We start from the raw sequence: 22,858 nt of genomic DNA, 5'->3' as shown, positions 1-22,858 counted from the left end.
GTAAAGAAAGAGCTATCCGCATTTGAGCTCAGCTTAGTCGAGCAGATACCCCAGGAGCAGAACGCCAACGCTGACGCCCTGGCGAAGCTCGCTACCTCTGGGGAGGCGGAGACTTTGGGGTTGGTGCTGGTAGAGTTCTTGGAAAGACCAAGCATAGAGGAAATCGGGGCGGAGGTCGAGATGATCGACGCCAGACCGGCTTGGATGACTCCCATCCTCAAGTATCTCACAGCAAGGAAGTTACCCGAGGGGCGAAATGACACAAGGAGGGTACTTTACCAGGCTCCAAGGTATACAGTGATAGATGGGATATTATACCAACATGGCCTCTCTTTACCTCTCCTACAGTGTGTTCTGCCAAGCGAGGCGAAGACCATTTTGCAGGAGGTGCACGAGGGCTTTTGCGGAGATCACGCTGGGGGGCAAAACCTGGCCCTGAAGATATTAAGGCAAGGGTATTATTGGCCCACTCTGTCAAAGGACTCGATCTCCTGCGTCCAAAAATGCAACAAGTGCCAGCGATTCGCCACAGTTGCCCGAGCTCCTCCGGTTGAGCTGAAGATGATCTCGTCACCATGGCCGTTCGCGGTCTGGGGGATTGACCTAGTTGGTGCCCTCCCCACTGGAAAATGAGGAGTTCGCTACGCAGTGGTGGCTATCGACTATTTCACAAAGTGGGCAGAAGCAGAGCCCCTGGTGACGATCACTTCAAAAAAGGTCATCGACTTCGTGGTCAAGAATATTGTTTGTCGATTCGGGCTGCCAAAGAAGATCGTGTCAAATAACGGAACGCAGTTCGACAGCGATCTCTTCACTGAATTCTGTGAGAGGCACGACATTGTTAAAAGCTTCTCCTCCGTGGCCTATCCCCAAGCCAATGGGCAGGTCGAGGCTGTCAACAAGACGCTAAAAGCAAGCCTTAAGAAGAGACTGGATGAAGCCAAGGGGGTCTGGCCCGAACAGCTCCCCCAGGTACTGTGGGCATACCGGACCTCACACCGAACTTCGACAGGTCACACACCTTTCTCCCTGGCCTTCGGGAGTGAAGTCGTCATTCCTGTCGAGATAAAGGTAGCCTCGCACAGAGACTAGACATTTGACCAAGACCGGAATGACGAATTGCTCTGCGCGTCCCTCGACCTAATTGACGAAAAACGAGAAGCTTCACAGCTGCAGCTCGCGCATTATCAACAAAAGATCACTCGTTATTTCAACTCGAAGGTTAAGAAATGCGTCTTTAGCGTAGGCGACCTGGTACTCAGAAGAGTCTTCTTAGCAGGTAAGGATCCCAAGGACGGGGTGTTGGGACCAAACTGGGAAGGGCCCTATCAAATAACAGAGGTTGTGAAAGAAGGAACCTTCAAGCTAGCTCGGCTTAATGGAGAAGCAGTCCCACGGACTTGGAACACTATACACCTGAAGAAATATTATCAGTAATATCTTTGTAAGGCTTAATTAGAAAAGCCACCTTTGTTTATTAAATAATGAGAGATGGTATTTTCGCGTTGTCATATATGTTTGCGGATGTAATGTTAAAAAAAAAAAAAGAGGGGGTACGTTTCAAGTAACCACGAAAGGTCCTTTCCTGATTACTTGGGGGGCATATATCCTAGATACGACCAGGTCATAAAACTTAGAAGTTGGTTCAAATTGATTGATCGATGTTTTTCTTAAAAAGCACGAGATATCAATAAAGGATTAACGCGAACTAAGTTTTTAAAGTTAATGTCCTGGATACGACCAGGTCCTAAAACTTAGAAGTTGGTTCAAATTGATTAATTGATGTTTTTCTTAAAAATCACGAGATATCAATAAAGGATTAACGCGAGCTAAGTTTTTAAAGTTAATGTCCTGGATACGACCAGGTCCTAAAACTTATAAGTTGATTCAAATTGATTGATCGATGTTTTTTTTTAAAAAGCACGAGATATCAATAAAGGATTAACACGAACTAAGTTTTCAAAGTTAATGTCCTGGATACGACCAGGTCCTGAAACTTAGAAGTTGGTTCAAATTGATTGATCGATGTTTTTCTTCAAAAGCACGAGATATCAATAAAAACACTAACAGAAACTAAGTTCTTACCAAATGCGTTGAAAATAAGTAACGATAAAGGTAAAAAATAGATTAAAGTGAAATCTGGGGAAACCAATTGTCTCGAGGAGAAAAAACCTCGTGGTAGAAGATTACAAATAAAAAAATATATATAAAAAAAAAGAGAAGGATCAAAAGCCCTAGACCCCTTCAAGCCGCTCCGACGAAGTCACCCCCTCGGCATCCTGCTCGGCTGCAGCGGAAGTCTCCCCAGTCTCATAGGGCGCCTCCTGTTGAAGTCGAGCCTTAAACTTCTCGAGGAAGGGCTCCCACACCTCCGGTCCCAGGAAGGAAAAATCACCATCCTGGTTGAAGGCCTAACAATGATACAGCATGGCCTCCATGGAGGAGCTGGAAGATGCCCTCTCTTCCACAAGGGCGGCCTTAGCCTCCTCAAGCTCGACCTTCGTAGCATCCAAGGCGACCTGTGTAGCCTCGGCCTCTAGTAGCTTAGCCTGGTTTTCCTCCAGATCAGCCTGCACAGCGGCCAAGGCAGCCTGCGCAACCTTCTTGCTTTCCCTGGCAACCGTCAAGGCAGCCTTGGCATCTCGCTCTTGTTGTTGAGCAGACGCAAGATCGGCCTTGGCAGTCTGAAACTCGCCCCTGGCCTCGTCAAACCTGGCCCGGGACCGAGCTATGCTTCGGTGTAGGGCCAAAGCCGCCTGCAAGGTCAAAATATGATAAGGCATGTGCTTTAGAAAAAGCAAAGAGAACCATTGATTAAGCAAACTTACTGTGAAGGTCATCCCCAGTGAAGACTCCATAACATTCTCGGGGCTCCTTGTCTCGATCTCTCGCAGATCCCTTGGGTTGGCATTATAGCAGTGATCCACCATATAGGTCGCAGTTTCATAAACCGTCCCTCGAAAGGCCTCGAGGATTTTCTCCAGGGCCTGAGTGTTGACTAGGATGCGCACGGTGGGAACCGGATCTGGCAAGGTCCCGGTTGGTACCTCCAGTTCCCGGTTAGAGATAGGAGATCGCAGGGGAGGAGGAGCCACCTTCTCTGTGAAGGAAGGACTCTGGCCCTTCCCCTTGGCAGGAGACTTGGAGGTGGTCCCGAGAGGGGGAGTTTTCTTGGTCAGCCGGAGCTTCTTTACCAAGGGTCCGGATGACCCAGAGGAAGGATTCCCCCCTTAGAACATGGATCACAGAACGTTGTCCCCAGGCTGTGACATCTCCTCGCTTGAAACAAAGACAACGAAGCATCAGTATGCATGTAAAAATATTTTATCGCAAAAAATCTAAAGAATGTATTGAAAAAGGTCCTACCCTCCGAGCTAGAGGAGGAATCTATTGCCACGACCTCCGGCCGCGGAGCTTCTACGGGGGAGTCTAAGATTATAACTTCACGAATGAGAGGGGGCTCTGGGTCCGGATCCGCCTCAGGACTGGACTCCTCTACATACTGCCTAAGCCTCGGAGCTACTATACCCTCCAGAAGGGAGGGCCACGACCTAAGGTTAGTCTCGTACTCCTCAAAAAAGGCCGACCTAAAGGCCAAGGTATTGTCTACTACTACAATGCCCCTAGGGCGGCCCATGTCATAGCGCAACACTAGTTGGTCAACGCACTGGAGCAGAATTACGTTACGAGCTGGGTCATTTTGATGATGGTGAACGAGTTGGCTGGGGTTAAACCTAGCAAGGCGTAGGTCTGCGGCAGCCCTGTCTAAATCCTTAAACAAGTATGGGTTACCTTGGCCGGAGGGGCAAACTGCTGCCCCGGACTGGGTCCGCTCCGCGTTGACCCCCTGGGCGTTCTCAAGAGCCTGCTTCCGACGCATGAGCGGCACTTCATCTTCCTCGTCCTGCTCTTCGTCATCCGAAGCCCCCTCCTCGGGGATGGGCGCCATCTCGCGAGCTGCTGGGGCGATCCGCGGCCTCCTCAAGGCCAGGGACTGGCCCGAAGAAATTAACTTACACGCCAGCATCGTCTCATCAAACACGAGCTGGCGGTAGTCTTTTTTGCTTGGAGGGAGCCCCGCCAAGGTCTCATATTGACCCCCGAGGGTCACCGATTTAGCCGTCCTCGCAAAAATAGCTGCACGATAGTATTCAAGTCAATACGCATGGAAAGAAACAAGTTAGCAACGATTTTGAGAGCTGAGGATAGAAAGAACTTACGAGGACGGTTAAAGTAATGGTGTTCGCAGTTGCGGAACCCCCTCGACATGAAGAACTGGTCCTTGAAGTCATTGGGGTGGCTGGGCAGCTCGATGACTACGGCGGAGTTGGGAAAATGGGTCAAGTAATAGAACTCGTTGCCTCACCCCCGTTGATCCAGGCTGGCTTTGAGGCAGAAGAAATAGAGAATGTTCGCCGGTGTAGGGAACTCCCATTCCTGCTTCAGGAACAGGTACCTCAGCCCCACTAACAGGCGGTAGGAGTTAGGGGGGAGTTGAAAGGGGGCCAGCTTCATGAAGTTCAGGAAATCCGCGAAGTACTGGTCCAGGGGAAGAAAGGCCCCCCGGCCTTGAGGTGTTTTCGTCGCTCTAGGCCGCAAACTCCTCGTCGAGCGGTGCGCAGCTCCGCTCGCCCTCAAGGGGAGGACGAGCAACAAGAACGCCTGTCCCTATTTCGATATTGTGAGAAAGCAGGATCTTGTTGACCTTCCCCTGAGTTGAAACCTTCGAGGCAATCCTCTCGGCCTCGAACAAGGCATCAGGTCCCACCTCGACCTCTTTCTCCACGGTGGGACCGAAGTGGGGGATAAGGGAATCTGCTACCACCTCCTTCCCCTTGCTGGCCTGCTAGGATGACGAGCTGGCGGCACTCTTCTTGGGCATGTTCTTCCTAGGTCCCATCTTGTCGCCTAACGAACAAAAATGAAGAAAATTTAGAAAGGCGACCTAAAAATAAGAAAGGGAATCTAGCGCGAGGGATGATTTTCCTTACACGGGATAAGGTAAACTCAGCCCGCGGTGAGTGAGGCCACGTGGTTCTATGAACACGCGCCTATGCTCCCAACGGGTCCCCGATTGCTCGGGATCCATGTGTCAGGAGGGTCAGGATAATGCTTGCCTTGGAGGGAAAGTTTCAAAAGAAAAACCGCGTGGGAAGCATGGCCCCTAAGCTACCCGGTTTTGCACCCCAGAAACTTGTCGTCTTCCCTTCTCCAAACAGGCATTTCAAGAGATTACCCAGAAAAGTCACCGCAGAATTATCTTGTCCTATGCATCATATTCCTAAGAATTTTCTCCTATGATCGATACCCCTAGGATAAAAACCTACGCACAAAATACAAGCAAAAAAAAAACAACCTACAGTGTGCGACTAAGAAAGAAGTTTACATAAACAAGGAAAAACAGAAACATTTAAACATACAACAGGCAGAGGACTTACAGAGGTTTTTGCTGTGTGAAAATCGAAAAGGGTGTAGGAATCGAAATCCTAGTGGAGCCTTTAGAACTGGAGTCACGGAGAAACCCTTGTGTCTGGAACTCAGAGACTTCTGGAATGATAATCGGAAGGAAAAAGACTTCTGAGGCTAAGAAGAGAGAAGATGAGGAAATTTTTTCAAATAAAGGGTGTCTCATGTGAAGGTGGCCAACCTTATATATACGTAAAAGGCAAAGGAACGAGGACCGTTCGATCGTCTTAATGCGAGATACGAGGGTCACAACTTGAAAGACAAAACGACGGCTGAAGATAGGCTAGGCCATTTAATGCGATTCTCGGAAGACGAACCGTCACCAACAACGATGCTCCACGTATCTGATACCAGCGCAATAGGCGAGACATGAAGAGTCGAGAAGGAAGCCTAAAAGCCCCCACTGTGGCCACAGGTGACGTCACGTGCCACGAGCAGGGGCTTGGGGGCAAATGTACGCCCTAAACATCCACAGGTTATTAGCGAGCTGGAAAATGGCATAATTCTATCTGCCACGTGGAAGCCTCCTACCCGGAGCTGCTGTTACGAGTCTCCACCTCTTTAGCCCGAGCTAGTCAAAGGGTTAGTAAGAATACTCGAAGGCATTGGGTCAGCAGTGTGGACATCACGAACTGGAACTACATTAAAGCTCGAGGTGCGGCATAGAACTGACACCCCCGACCATTTATGAAGTCAACCATGCAATGTAAACGTGCGCATATCAGACATCACGTGTCTACTCCATTCCTGAATTCTTGGACACGCAGCATAAACATGCGTGTTCAGGCATCCCACGACTGGTTTGGGCCATGCGGCCCATTATCCCCTCTTACCTATTGATTAGACAACACTTCATTGTCAGGTTTTAGAAATTAATCATAAATGTCACAGAGGTGACATGATGGGTAAGAAGGTCACGAGATGACCCCCTTTACCAACACCCAGGTATCGTCTCCCTATAAATATGGAGACCCTGGGCATTGCAAAGGGTTGGCGTCTAGCTTGTAAAGAAACACCTTGTAAGGATTACCTGAGATATATCAATAATATTGGCTGGTGGACTAGAGGGATTTTAACCTTCGAACCACCTAAAAGGAAAGGAGTTATAACCTTCCCCCTATACTATTTTCGCCAGTTTGGAATATAAATATTTACATATTACGGTTCATTATCTAGCACTAATTCATCCCGTTTATTCGTATAATTATTTGTTGCCGAAGAACCGCGTCAACAATATCATTTTATAATCTAATATTCTAATAAAAAAGGAAAATTTACACAAACTGACAAAATTGACCATAATGTTACATAAATACTGCCACGCAACAATTTTTTCTTTTTTACTGTTTCTAGTTTTCATTTATACTTATCGTATTGTTTTTATATTTCAATTTTACTGTTTTGTCATCATCATGTTTTTTATTCACTTTTTTTAATTTAAGCACACTCTCCTCGATATGCACGATCACACTCTCCATTCTCCACTTCCTTCCCCTTTTTTTTGTACTGCACGTCTCACGGTTATTTTTTTTTCTTCTCACTTCAAACCGTTCATATTCTCCTGTCCTCCCTTCTTTATAAATAATATATGTTTTTATGGACATTGTATTTTCTGCATTTTGTAATGTCAAGTCGAGCAAAGTAAACCCCCCCCCCCCCTGCTAACTCTCAATCCAGAAAACCCACCATTGTTTACTAAAAAAACTTTTGTAAACCCTCACAGAAAATCATCACGACAGCAGCTAAAGGAAAATTGTAGTTAATTTTTTTAAAAAAAACTCATTGTTATTCTCAAGGAGAATATGAAGTTGCTTGTGAGTTTAGATTCTACATTTGGTGTCAATTTTGTCGATGTTTTTTGTGCAGCTGTCCTGTTTGTGTATGCCCAATCTTGAAGTAATCCATGCAAGCACTCCAAAAGTGTTGTTATTGGTACTTCTCTAGCTGCCAAATTGGCTACGTTGAGTGATAAACAATATTCAAAGTCATTGTTGAGTACCTGTTGTGTTTTTGAGTGGAATCTTGACCATTTCTCATAACCAATTTTCTGCAAATAGGGCATAATGTGCTTGTCCAAGCTGTCTAGCTCTCTCATATGATATTCGAATTTTTTCTCGGTGTATGTTGTTGTTGCCCCAAAGAAGGGTTCTCTGTATTTCTTTTCATGTCTCTTGTATGATGATTTCATGTTGCTTAACAAATGGAACATGCAATACCCATGAGTTATCTCTAGAAATATTTGTTTTGTTGCTTTAATGATGCTCTCATGACGTTTTGATATTAGGCATTGGTCTTCTCTAACACCATAGGTTTCTCTTAATTTTGTAAAAAATCACTCTCATGATTTGTCGTTTTCAAAATCTGTTAAACAAAAGGCAAGTGGGAATATTTTACATGCAGCATCTTGTGTACCAGCTGAAAGCAACGTTCCTCCATATGCAACCTTCAAGAAAGTGCCATCAACAACTATGATTGGTTTACGTTTTTTCCAACCTTTCAAAGATGTATTCAATACCATGAACTGAAACAATAAACTGTTGTCTTTTGCTGTTTTGATGTCCACTATTGTTTCAGGGTTGCTTTTTTGCAACATGTACAAGTAACTTGGTATTAGGCTGTAGCATTCTTTTGCCTTTCCTTACAATTTGTTCAGTGCATATTCCTTACTTCACCATGCTTTCATATAATTCATTTTTATACCATATCTGTCATTCAAGTCACCTCTGATGTCTAATGGAGTGCATGTTGTTTTTAGGTTGAGAAACTTTGGCTTGATGCAGTCACCAATCAACTTTGATGTTGCTTGTCTTTGATCACCAAATCTGATTTCCAAGGACCATGTGTGTATTTTGGAGTCTTTTCTGATGATGAACGTTTGTGTTGTTCCATTCCTTGATGCTTTTAGAGACCAGTAGCAATTTTTGTCCAAACAAAAAATGTTATACTCTCTTGAGCATGGATTTTGCACCTTGCATTGGAAGTGATTTGTTATTGCGAAGTAGTTGAGCACACTCTTTAGTGTTACTTTGTCTGTATATTTCTGGTCATTTTCAATATCTTCATGGCAGGTGTTTGTGATAACAAGTGAGTCTATATTGTCAACATGTTGGTCTTTCCTCTAGTTGTTCTCTAGTTTATCCAGCATTTCTTCAGTGACTAATTTGGCGTAGTCAATGAAATCAAACATTTTATCATCTTTTTTTTTCATTTCATATTGTTGTTGCTCTATGGTTGATTATGTTGTTCTTGGACCATTGTCAATCATGGGCACTTCTTGTGTGACTGTGGACTCTCTAGATTAAAAAAAATGGGATGTTTGATGTTATTGTTGTGTTGTTGACTGTATTCACATAATGGATATCTTGTGAAGTCTGTTTCCTTGCATGTAGAAATGGAGATTGTCATCATCCATTATTTTCAGGGGTGGGTAGTCTTCTTTGACTTGGTACTGTAGTTGAATGTGTGTTGTTTCAGTGTTGCAGTGTAGTCTATGCAACAATATTTGTACCAGCTCTTCATACTTGCAATCTATTGGTATCAATTCCCCACTAGCTTCAAAATCAACATAATTCTTGTTTTCATTCCATTGACCATTGCTCTATATCAAGATTGGTATTGAATCCATTCACTGAAAGATAGACAAAAAAAAAAAAGGTAATGTTTATATCCCAGTTTCAAAACATGGCCACAGTGCGACATCAACATTATCGCAACGCTAGAGCAATTGTTTGTGTATTACAGATTTTAAACATTGTTCTTTTTATTGTAATACTACCCATAATATTGATTTAATGTGAAATATTTCCATTTTTGCAAACAAAAATCAAGAAGAGAGCTACGTTTAAATGCAAATATCATCAAAATTCGATGATCAAAGACACAACAACATTAATTTGCTCAATAAATTATAGAATACATATAAAAAATCACATGATCAAAGACACAACAACATTAATTTGCTCAATAAATTATAGAATATATATAAAAAAATCACATACATGATAGTTTTGTTTGATTTAGATTAGAAATGGTGGGACAATTCCTGATCTACAACATTCTTCCTTATTTTAAGTTGTTCTGCAACATAAAAACATCAATTATAGTTTGTTTAGGCATGTAAATTTTGTTGTTGTTGCTGTCAGATCCAGATCGCCGACAATTATAGTATTTTGATGTTGTTGTATGATCGACGTTGTGGTATGCAAGAGAAGAAGAATCACATTATGCCCGGGAGAGAATGATGAGGAAAGGTTAGAGCAAACTGCATTTATGTAAAAAAATATTTTATACCGTATAAAAATTGTGTGATAGTGATATTGTTATTTTTTATTAGCTTTTGGTTATAACTCAAAATTTCTCAATAAAAAAAGCCCTTATTTTTTTAATACTGTCAAATCTTTATTATTATTATTATATAACTAAAAAAAACTATTTTTCGTGTCCTGGCCCATATTTACACAATCCACTTCCCTCAACTCTATTTCTCAGCAGAGTTAACGAAACAAGTCAATGATAGAAAGCGTCCGAGTTGATGAGCTTCCGATTCCGACCTCTCTCAGAAACCTTCTCCAGCTCTATCTCCTTCCATCACCAACGCAAACTCTCATCTTCTCTACAAAACTCGGCCCAGGCTCCCATATCCCAGCCAGTTTATATCAATCTCTCGCGAGCCTGTGTGGAACAGTGCAAACGGATTAGAGCCCGCAATGTGTTCGACGAATTGCCTGAGTTACTAACTCAGATCTCAAAAACTGGCAAGCTTATCCATGGTTACAGCTTGAAACTTGGGGTGGACTCCAAAGGGTTGCTGGGGAACTCCATTGTTGATCTTTATGCCAAGTGTGGCAACGTGGGCTACGCCGAGAAGGCGTTTGATCAGCTCGAGAACAAAGATGTATTTGCGTGGAATTCGGTTCTTTCAATGTACTCAAAGTGGGGTCTATTGGACCACGTTCATGAGTCATTTGTTTCTTTGGTCAGTTCTGGGGTTTCGCCAAATGGGTTCACTTTTGCCATTGTTTTGTCTTCTTCTGCGAGACGTGTGGATGTTGAGATCGGTAGACAAGTTCATTGCTGTGCTATTAAGATGGGGTTTGAGTCAAATTCATTTTGTGAAGGTGCACTTATTGACATGTATTCCAAATGCAACCGCCTGAGTGATGCTCGCCGGATTTTTGACGGGGCTGCAGAGTTGGATACAGTTGGTTGGACAGCATTGGTCACAGGGTACGTTCAAGCTGGTTTGTCCGAAGAGGCACTCAAAGTCTTTATAGAGATGAAGAAAGTTGGCCGCATTCCTGATCAAGTTGCTTATATCACTGTAATTAATGCTTGTGTTGGTATAGGAAAGCTACGTGAGGCTTGTGAGCTGTTTGCCGAGATGCCAAACCCGAATGTTGTGGCTTGGAACGTGATGATTTCAGGACATGCCAAGGCGGGTTGTGAGGTAGAGGCTCTAATGTTTTTCTTGAGAATGAGAAAAGCTAATGTAAAACCAACAAGATCTACACTAGGAAGTATTTTAAGTACAATTGCTGCTTTAGCAGCGCTAGACTATGGCTTGCTAATTCATGCCCATGCGGTTAAGCAGGGCTTGGATTCCAATTTTTATGTGGGAAGTTCTCTGATCAATATGTATGCCAAGTGTGAGAAAGTAAATGCTTCAAAGAAAGTATTTGATGATTTGGATGCTAAGAATCATGTGTTGTGGAATGCAATGCTAGGAGGTTATGTACATAATGGGTATGCCTTGGAGGTCATTGAATTGTTCTCCAATATGAAAGAATGTGGCTTTCAGCCTGATGAATTTACCTACACTAGCATTCTGAGTGCATGTGCTTGCTTGGAGTTTTTAGAATTAGGTCGCCAATTGCATTCAGTTATCATCAAGAACAAAGTTGCATTCAATTTGTTTGTTGGAAATGCATTGACAGATATGTATGCTAAATCAGGGGCTTTGGAAGATGCTAGGAAACAATTCGAGCTCATTAGGAATAGAGATAAGGTTTCTTGGAATGCAATCATTGTTGGGTATGTTCAGGATGAGAATGAGGTTGAGGCTTTCAACATGTTCCATAGAATGAATTCAGGTGGTGTGATGCCTGACGAGGTGTCCTTGGCCAGTATACTGAGCGCTTGTGCAAATGTACAAGCACTTGGTCAAGGGCAACAAGTCCATTGTTTTGCCATTAAATCTGGTCTGGAAACAAGTCTTTATGCTGGCAGCTCCCTTGTTGACATGTATGCCAAGTGTGGAGCCCTTGAAGTTGCACATGAAGTTTTCTCTGCTATGCCTCACTGGGGTGTGGTGTCCATAAATGTGCTGATTGCTGGGTATTGTCAAATCCATTTAGAAAAAGCTATAACTTTATTTCAAGAGATGCAATCTGCTCGATTGAGCCCTACTGATATCACTTACGCAAGTCTTTTGGATGCCTGCAACGAAGCTACTATGCTGATATTAGGAAGGCAAATTCATTGTGTGGTCTTGAAAAGAAACCTTCTGTATGGTAGTTCTGACTTCTTGAGAGTCTCTCTTTTGGGCATGTATTTGAAGTCTCAATGCAAAGTGGAAGCTGAAATTCTATTCTCTGAGTTTCCAAACCCAAAAAGCACAGTACTATGGACTGCCATTATTTCAGGACTCACGCAAAATGATTGCAGTGATGATGCTTTGCAGCTATACCAAAAAATGCATAGTGACAATGCTCTACCAGACCAAGCCACATTTGCTAGTGTCCTTCGAGCATCTGCAGTCTCATCTTCTTTGACTGATGGCAAAGAGATCCACTCCCTTATTTTTCATACCGGTTATGATCAAGATGAACTAACATGTAGTGCCCTTGTAGACATGTATGCTAAATGTGGGGATGTCAAAAGCTCTGTGCAAGTTTTCCAAGAAATGAAAACTAAGAAAGATGTCATTTCTTGGAACTCCATGATAGTGGGGCTTGCTAAAAATGGGTACGCAGATGATGCGCTAAGTGTCTTTGGTGAGATGAAGCAAAAACATATCATGCCAGATGATGTGACACTCCTTGGAGTTCTCACTGCTTGCAGCCATTCAGGAAAAGTAGCCGAAGGCCGAGAAATATTTAACAGTATGGTAAATGATTATGGAGTTCAGCCGAGGGTGGATCATGTTGCGTGCATGGTTGATCTTCTTGGCCGGTGGGGGCTTCTTAAAGAGGCAGAGGAACTTATCAACAAACTAAACTTCAAGTCAGATGCTATGATTTCGGCTACATTACTCTCTGTGTGCAAACTGCACGGAGACGATCTGAGAGGGCGGCGTGCGGCTGAGAAACTCATCGAGTTAGATCCTCAAAACTCTTCACCCTATGTGTTGCTTGCTAACATATATGCTGCAACGGGAAACTGGAATGAGGTCAATTCTTTGAGGATGACAATGAGAGAAAAAGGGGTTGTAAAGTTGCCTGGCTGTAGTTGGATTATAGTGGGACAGAAGACACATCTGTTTATGGCTGGGGATAAATCCCATCCCAATTCCGGTGAAATTAATGCAGTTCTGGAGTACTTGATAAAAGTTATGAAAGAAGATGGTTATGTTGTGGACATGAATAATTTTTTGCATGATGAAGAGTGAGTGTCTATACTGAAAGATCTATGTTAGGATAAATGAACAACCATTTTAATATTCTTGTTTTTAAAGCATTTGGAACCCTTGTAACAAACGAAAATCCTTGAGATGATACAAGCAAACAAGTTCATTTTTTCTTTACATTGACTCTAAAACTTCAAATGATTTTCTTAGGAAAAAAGGCAATATAGTTATGAGGTGAAGAGATTGCATGCCATTCTTTGGCTCAAATGGCTTGAGAAGTTGGAAAAGAAGGTTTGCTCATTTTTTTTGTTATGACAATTGGTTTTTGGAATGGAATTGGTTTAGTGGAATGGAATTAATATTTGATAATGAGAATATTAATGGAATAAAAGAAAATATTGTTAAGAATAATATTAATAAACTTTAAAATCATAATTATTTTGTTTGTTTGGGAATGGGAATAAAATGGAATAAAAGTGTTGTATTGACAAAAAATTTGCTATTTTAGTTATAATTTTTTTTTTGTATTTAGAAAATATTCAAATTTTAACTAATATATAAAAGAGATTAATGAATTAAATACATAACAAAATAATTATATTATTTTAGATAATTTAAATTAAATTTTATATAATGTTAATTAAAAAGTAATATTTAAATTATAATAGACTAGAAATTTATTTCCAAAAATTAATCATATACCCAATAATACTCATACACTTAGTAAAAAATATAATTATGTTAAATTCTCTTATCTCTCAATCTTTTCAACATCTTTTTTTTTTCCAATCTCATTAATCATTCTGAAGTATAAATATAGGTTGAGAGTTATTATTAGGATTGATTTCTACAAGTGTTGTGATCATATACAAAAGCCAACTTTCTATGTGGGACTATGACATATTGCATTTTAGCAAGACTCTCCTCCTCAACATCTAAAAGACTTTTTCTTTTTTGTTGTCTCTTCATCTCACATCTTAGATAAATAACAAGAAAACTCCACAAAACAAAGAAGAACAATTAATTACTTGGCTTGATTGCATTATTATAAAGAATCTATTATGAATGGATTCCCTGGGAGCACTGCTACTCAGTCTATGGTGGCTCACACTTCCAGCCCCACTTCTCTACCTCCTGTCTCAGCTCCCCCTGCCATTGTCTTTTGGTCCACAGCACCCTAACCCAACCCTTTGCCCTTAAGTTAGACCGCAACAACTTTTCCTTATGGAGGACCATGGTCCTTGCTATTGTTCGTGAGCATCATTTGGATGGTTTTCTTCTTGGCACCAAGTGTTAGGAAAATATTGTTTTGCCTCAATGGAAATGATTATAATATTACAACTCTATGCAATAATATTACAAGTAAGTATAGATTGATTAAATAAGGTTACAACTCTATAACTAAAAATACAAATAAACTAAAGAAAGGAAGAAGATGATGATGAAGAAGAGAATAGTGAGAATACAACTCTAAGCAAAAGATTACAAGTAAAATAAAGTGTTTAGACTAAATGAAAAGATTACAACTCTTAAACAAAATATACAAGTAAATAGAACAAGAGAATAAGAAGAAAAACAATAGAATAAAAAGAAGAACAGAAACACAATCAAACTCTCACTTACACAACCTAAGTGAAGAGGATTGGGGATCACCAACTTGAACAAGGTTTAAAACCTTTGTCCAAAAGCTTATTTCCCCCTAACTCAAGCACTAAGGGATCTCTCTCAGATATTGGAAAAGCTTTATGGAATTATCAAGCTTCAAGGTGTTTCTAGCCAAGTGCTCTAGTGGATAGAAAAGTTGTGTCTTACAAGTGAGCTATAGGCTCCTATTTATAGAGTTTAAAGACACCCTTTGAATTTCAAATTCCACCAACCCCCATGGCTGTTACCAATGTTTAATTGGATTAATATGGAATTAAAAAAGAGATTTAGGAGTTATTTGGGTTTTTTGAGCCGTTCAACAAAGATTGAAAAAACTGAAAATTTGGTCAGTTTTGGCCTGTGGCCGCGGCCAGAGATATTAGTGGTCGCGGCCACTAGTCTCTGACCCATAGGCCGCGGCCACTGAATGTTGGTGGCCGCGGCCACTGACCAAATTCAGCACAAAAATTGTGCTGTTTTTCCAAACGGTTCCAAACCCTCCCAAATGATTTTGTAACTCCCAAAACACATTATTGAGGTTAAAATCATATCTCTAACAGTCATATCACATATGGCTTTTATGAAATTCATCTCAATATTGTGTAACAACAATTTACACAATAAAGGGTAATATTTGGAGGTTACAAATTTGTAACACCAAATATGTTACATTATTTGGATATATCTCATATATCTAAATATTGTAACTCTCTATTATATGTTACAATATGTGACACACTTTGTCACATTTATTTAATCTAAAACATTATATTATAATATAATATAATTTTACATTATATTATAAAATAATATAACATTCTCCCACAAGATTAAATAGTTATCTATTGTAACACTTATTTAATCAATCATTATATTTTGAAATATAACATATCCCCCACTTGATTAAATAAGAACTCTCTCTTATAGGAGTCATTGCATTAGTGCATAAAGTAAATTGTTTTTCAACTTGAACTTTACTATAGTGTAATTATCACAAAATTTGTCGAAAATTAGGTTGCACTAGGCATTGAACCATCTTTTCATGATGACAAATCGGTGATAACACACACACCTTTGCGATGTTCACTTGAGACCTCTATGTCTCGCTTTGCACCGTTAATGACCATGTGCACTTTCCATTCATGAATGTTCTTGAGAATACTCCCAATTCTCATGAGAGGCGGCACAACCCCTAGGTCCATATAGGTAGAATTCTTACAGTATTTTGTTACCAAAAATATTTGTCTTTACAAGACTGAACTCTATTAAAAAACCTTTCGGTTTTAACCCTCCACTTGGTAACACACAAGTACTCAATATCTCAGATGAGACTTGTTTTGAGTACAACTAATATTCACTTGATTGACTTGTTATTACCTATTGAACCTAACACTAGTTGAATAACTAGTGTTAAGATAGGTTACCATCAATCGTGAATCTCTTTAGGAAGTTTAAGTCTCATCCCTCGAGATGATGCAGCCACTAAATCCCTCGTTAGTGGCTTAGTGAAAGGATCCGCCAGATTTTCACTAGTTCTCACATAGGATATTGAGATGACTCCTCTTTGAATCAATTCTCTTACATATCCATGTCTTAGACTAATGTGTCTAGACTTCCCATTATACACTCCGCTGTATGCTCTACCCAATGTCGCTTGGCTATCACAATGTATCGATATAGTAGATACATTATCTTTGATTAGGGGAATCTCTATCAACAAATCCCTTAACCATTCGGCCTCTTTGCCGGTAGCAGCTAGAGCTATGAACTCTGCTTCCATAGTGGAATGAGATATACAGGTTTGTTTCTTGGAACCCCAAGAAATTGCACCTCCACCAAGTGTAAATACCCAACCAGTTGTGGAAAAGTTGTCCCCAAGATTGGATATCCAACTTGCATCTATATATCCTTCTAAAATCGAAGGAAATTTGGAGTAGTGAAGGCTTAGTCCTTTGGTTTTCTTAAGATAACCTAGGAATCTTCCAATTGCCTTCCAGTGATCCACACTTGGATTACTTGTAAACCTACTAAGTTTACTTACCGCAAATGCTATATCAGGTCTAGTACACTGGGCAGCGTACATTAGACTCCCTATAGCACTGGCGTACTCTAATTGAGCCACCGCTCTTCCTTCATTCTTCTCAAGTTTTACACTATGATCGAATGGAGTATTGGCATCTTTAACCTTGAGATGGTTAAATTTGTTCAATAGTTTCTCAACATAGTGGGCTTGCCCTAACGCAAAACCCCAACTATGTTTCTTTACTTTGATACCGAGTATGGTATCAACTTCTCTAAGATCTTTCATCATGAAAGTTGATGATAGAAACATCTTCGTTTCTTCTATCCCTTTCATGCTATTACCTAGAATAACATGTCATCCACATATAAGCAAACAATGATCACATATCACTTACAAGTTTTGGAATACAAACACTTGTCTCCATTGTTATGTCTAAACCCATTAGACATGATGGCTTGATCAAATTTCTCATGCCATTGCTTAGGAGCTTGTTTCAATCCATATAAGGATTTTACAAGCCTACAAACTTTATGTTCACATTTTGGTAGGACAAACCCTTCGGGTTGTTCCATATAGACCTCCTCATTGAGGTCACCATTAAGGAATGCCGTTTTGACATCCATTTGATGAACATACAAGTTGTGTATAGAAGCTAAAGCGAACAAAATTCTTATAGAAATTGTTCTTGCAATAAGCACATAGGTATCGAAATAATCGATACCCTCTTTTTGCCTAAACTCTTTAGCTACTAATCTAGCTTTAAAGATTTGGATAGTGCCGTCAGTGTGGTATTTTCTCCTAAATACCCACTTACACCCGATTGGCTTAGACCCCGATGGGAGGTCTACCAATTCCCAAGTGTTATTGGAAATAATGGAATCCATCTCATCATTGATGGCTTCTTTCCAAAATGCACTATCTCTCGATTGCATAGCTTCTCTATAAGTCTTAGGATCATCTTCAACGAGAAGTACAATAGGAATTTTCCTAATGACTTCCTCTCTATTTCCTTCTACCATGTAGAATGAAATTCGTTGAGAATCTATCTCATCCACTACTAGACTTTTATGATTTTTAAGCCTTTGACTTCTTCTAGGTTCAAAGGGTTGCTTTACATCCCTTTGGGAATTCTCCTCTTGAGAATCAACTTTGGATGTAGAAGCTTGAGAATTGTTCTCATATAACATATTCTCCTTTAGAGATGTTGAAGCTTGAGAATTGTTGTCACATAACATGTTCTCAAATAATTCAACTTCTCTAGATTCAATCACAATATTAGACTCTAAGTCTAATAGCCTATAAACTTTACTATTGTTGGCATAACCAACAAAAGCACACTTTATGGCTCTTGAACCTAACCTTGTAGGTTCGGTTTTCTTGCAATATGCAAGACACCCCCACACTTTGAAGTACCCTATGTTGGGTTTTCTTCCTTTCCATAACTCATATGGAGATATCTCATTTTTCTTCATCGGTATTCGATTAAGAATGTGACAAGCGGTTAAAAGCGCTTCACCCCATAAGTTGAAGTTCAACTTAGAAAACACCAACATAGAATTTATCATCTCTAGATAAGTCCTATTTTTCCTTTCGGCAACACCATTGTGTTGTGGTGTATAAGGTGTTGTGCACTCATGAATTATAAAATTTTCTTCACAAAATGTATTGAATTCATTAGAGAAGTACTATCCTCCTCTATCACTTCTTAGCACTTCAATCTTTTTATTTAGTTGATTTTCAACTTCTAATTTATACAATTTAAAGGCATCAAAAGTCTCATCTTTATGCTTTAAAAGAAACACATAGGTATATATACTAAAATCATCTATAAAAGTAAAAAAATACCTTTTACCACCTCTAGTTAAAACACCATTTAATTCACAAAGATCACTTGGATTAAATCTAGTAAATTAGATGATCTTTCTACACTAGGAAATGGTTTCTTAATAATTTTCGCCTTAACACATGTTTCACATTTACCATAGTTTTTAATATTGCATGCAATCATACCACATTTTACTACTCTTTTCATGGTAGAAAAACCTATATGCGATAGTCTAAGATGCCACAAAAATAATAAATCATACTCAACAATATAGGCGGAATTAGCAATTTTATTGATAACATTGAAAGTTACATCATTGGTGCACAATTTAACCATACCCTCACAAGAGTACCCCTTTCCCAAAAATACATTTGATTTGGTAAGTATAAGTTTACCGGACTCAAAAATGGCTTTAATGCCGGGCTTGCCAAGTAAATCACCACTTATCAAGTTTCTACTCATTTCGGGAACATAAAGTACATTCACTAATGTGACTTTCTTGCCGGAGGTGAAGTAGACATCAATAGTACCTTTGCCAAGTACCTTGGATTTGCCCTCATTGCCCATTTGTATCTCATGGTTGCCCTTTGACTCTTCAAAGGTCTTGAACAATGATTTGTGTGACATGGACGGTGGCACATGTATCATACCACCACTCTTTCACCTTGCCTTGGACCGCATTCACCTCACTAAGGGTAGCAACTATGTTTTCCTTTTGAGTTGCGTTCACCTTAGGTCCTTGTTGGTCTTTTCTATGTCTACACTCTCTAGCATAGTGACCCTTTTTCCCACACACGAAACAATGACCTTTCTCGCCCTTAAACTTGTTTGGGTTGATTTTTGGACCCAAAGGTTTCTCATTACCCTTTTTCCCTTTGTTTTTGGGATGTTTTGGTTGTGACACCGCATTTGCTTTGGAAGTCTCTCCATTAGACTCCTCCACAAGTTTATCTCTACATATCGATTCCTCTTCGATTCGAATATGTTTTTGGATTTCCTCCAAAGAATAATCCTCATTTTTATGAAGGATTCTTTTCCTATAGCTCTTCAAAGTTGGTGGTAATTTAGCCACAATAGCACCAACTTGAAAGGCCTCGGGAAGCTCTATCTTTAACACTTTCAATTTATTAATAATAATTTGCAATTCATGTATTTGAGGAAGAATAGGTTTATCACCAAAAAATTTAAAATCAAAGTATTGAGATATCAAAAAAATTTTGGTACCTTCCTCTTTCGCCTTGAACTTTTTCTCAAGTGCATCCCAAATCTCCTTGGTTGATTTGGTCTCGGTGTAGAGGTCATAGAGCCTATCGGATAAGGCGTTGAGGATATGACCCCTGCAAAGAAGATTGTCCTCCTCCCTCTTCCTTCTCTTCTCCACCTCCTCGGGAGTGTCTTTGTCGGATGGCTCGGCTAGAGGGGCCAAGGAAGACTCAAGGATGTAGGCGATTTTGAGAGTGGTTAATAGAAACCTCACCTTGTCTTGCCACCTAGTAAAATTGGATCCATCAAACCTATCCAACCTTACTAGGTCTTGGTTCATGATCTTGATGGTTTCCCCTTCCATTGAAACAAAAAGAAATAAGCTTTTGAATGTTAGGAAAATATTGTTTTGCCTCAATGGAAATGATTATAATATTACAACTCTATGCAATAATATTACAAGTAAATATAGATTGATTAAATAAGGTTACAACTCTATAACTAAAAATACAAATAAACTAAAGAAAGGAAGAAGATGATGATGAAGAAGAGAATAGTGAGAATACAACTCTAAGCAAAAGATTACAAGTAAAATAAAGTGTTTAGACCAAATGAAAAGATTACAACTCTTAAACAAAATATACAAGTAAATAGAACAAGAGAATAAGAAGAAAAACAATAGAATAAAAAGAAGAACAGAAACACAATCAAACTCTTACTTACACAACCTAAGTGAAGAGGATTGGGGATCACCAACTTGAACAAGGTTTAAAACCTTTGTCCAAAAGCTTATTTCCCCCTAACTCAAGAATTAAGAGATCTCTCTCAGATATTGGAAAAGCTTTATGGAATTATCAAGCCTCAAGGTGTTTCTAGCCAAGTGCTCTAGTGGATAGAAAAGTTGTGTCTTACAAGTGAGCTATAGGCTCCTATTTATAGAGTTTAGAGACACCCTTTGAATTTCAAATTCCACCAACCCCTATGACTGTTACCAATGTTTAATTGGATTAATATGGAATTAAAAAAGAGATTTAGGAGTTATTTGGATTTTTTGAGCCGTTCAACAAAGATTGAAAAAACTGAAAATTTGGTCAGTTTTGGCCTGTGGCCACGGCCACTGGTCTCTGACCCACAGGCCGCGGGCACTGAATGTTGGTGGCCGCGGCCATTGACCAAATTCAGCACAAAAATTGTGCTGTTTTTCCAAACGGTTCCAAACCCTCCCAAATGATTTTGTAACTCCCAAAACACATTATTGGGGTTAAAATCATATCTCTAACAACCATATCACATATGGCTTTTATGAAATTCATCTCAATATTGTGTAACAACAATTTACACAATAAAGGGTAATATTTGGAGGTTACAAATTTGTAACACCAAATATGTTACATTATTTGGATATATCTCATATATCTAAATATTGTAACTCTCTATTATATGTTACAATATGTGACACACTTTGTCACATTTATTTAATCTAAAACATTATATTATAATATAATATAATTTTACATTATATTATAAAATAATATAACACCAAGCTTCGACCCACTGAGTTTCTCTCCTTGCCTGCCGGTGGGTCCGATGGTGTTCCTCAAGCTAATCCGGAGTTTGAGCAGTGGTTCGTCTCCGATCAACTTCTTCTTGGCTCGTTATATAGCTCCATGACTGAAGGTGTCGCTATGGAGTTCATGGGCTGCGCCTCCTCCGCTGCGTTATGGCGTGCTCTTGAATCGCTTTATGGTGCGTATTCAAAGTCTAAGATGGATGAATATCGGATAAACATTCAAACCATCCGCAAAGGCACTTCCACCATGGCAGACTATCTTCGGCAGAAGCGCCAATGGGCAGATGTTCTTGCCCTTGTTGGGGATCCTTATCCTGAACGCCATTTGGTTGCAAATGTCCTCTCTGGTCTAGACGTTGAGTATTTTTGTAATGCCCCAAATTTCCTAATAAGGTTTAGGACCTTGATTAGGAGGTCGGGAGGGCCATAATTGATTTATTATGGTATTTAATGATTATATGCATGTTTATGTGAATTATATTATTATATGATGGTGAATGCATGCATGTGGGCTTATATTTTAAATGCAAGGGCATTTTGGTAATTTGGCCGTTGGGGGCGTGATTGTGTAATTTTATGCATATGGGCGAATTATAATTTTACCACATTATATGTGGATTGGTTCGAGCCATTTGACATGAGACGATCATGGGAATGCAAGTTTTCGGTCTAGTCATAACGGGATTTAGTTCGGGGCTCGGGGTGAGTCTCGGGGTCATTTTGATGATTAGAGCATTACCGGGAATTAAAGGGTAATGGGATGTGATTTATTGGCATTTGAGAATGTTGAGAATAGCGAGAATTGAAGAGCGTTAATTATAATTAACGATATAGGTTGGAAATGACGAATTTACCCTTGGGAGTGTTTAGAAGCTTTAAATTGGCCTAGGGGCATTATGGTCTTTTGACCTTAAGGATTTATATCAGCTTTTGGGGTTTAGAAAGCTGTGGAAACAGAACAAAAACAGAGCCTATCTTCATCACTTCTCCTTCTCTCCCGTACAAGGTTCCTCCTTCACTTCCCTTTGAATTTTGAGAGGTCAAATTGAGGAGTTAAGCTAGGAGATTAAAGGTGGGAGCTTAGGAACTTGATTCAGCCATGGAAGGGGATTCAAAATCAAGTTTGAGGTGACCGTTAAAGGACTAAAAGCTTATCGTTCTCAAAGGTTGTTCCTTTTATTAATTCTCGCTCGAACCCAAGGTAAGAAAACTGCACCCCATATGTGACATGCATGGCTATGATTGATGCATGTTGGATGTTTAAATGTGAACATTGATAGCATAATGAATGCTTGAAAATCTTGCCCATTTGCATATGATTATTATTGAGGCATGCTGGATGATTAAGTGTGATGCATGTGATGCACGAGAAACATGTGATTAGGGCATGCCGTGAATGATGAATATGAGATTGGTCAGAGCTTGTGTCTCTGTGTTTGTGCATGATCATAATTATGCTAGCAACTGTTTAGTAAGCATGCTGAATGCCCTATTCTTGGATAATTGGCATATGATACACATTGATAGCATTGCTTACTTGTGCATGGTACTGACTAATTAGTC

General features: G+C 40.0%; 1 protein-coding gene across 1 annotated transcript; it reads left to right on the top strand.

Annotated features, from left to right (window-relative positions):
- The first annotated feature begins 9,914 nt into the window (after nucleotides 1-9,914).
- On the top strand, nucleotides 9,915-13,385 carry LOC133800877 (pentatricopeptide repeat-containing protein At3g09040, mitochondrial). Its single transcript, XM_062238965.1, has one exon. It carries the CDS (start codon nucleotides 9,998-10,000, stop codon nucleotides 13,070-13,072), a length of 3,075 nt encoding a protein of 1,024 aa, XP_062094949.1. The 5' UTR covers nucleotides 9,915-9,997; the 3' UTR covers nucleotides 13,073-13,385.
- Nucleotides 13,386-22,858: the final 9,473 nt, after the last annotated feature.

This window comes from Humulus lupulus, chromosome 9, assembly GCF_963169125.1.
Source record: "Humulus lupulus chromosome 9, drHumLupu1.1, whole genome shotgun sequence".
NCBI classification, from domain to species: domain Eukaryota; kingdom Viridiplantae; phylum Streptophyta; class Magnoliopsida; order Rosales; family Cannabaceae; genus Humulus; species Humulus lupulus.
Note: the sequence above shows the minus strand (reverse complement) of the source record. Positions and strands in the feature narration are given on the sequence as shown.

Bases quoted from the DNA above. Each gene is read 5' to 3' on its own strand.
- LOC133800877 (XM_062238965.1), top strand. From the start codon at position 9,998: ATGAGCTTCCGATTCCGACCTCTCTCAGAAACCTTCTCCAGCTCTATC.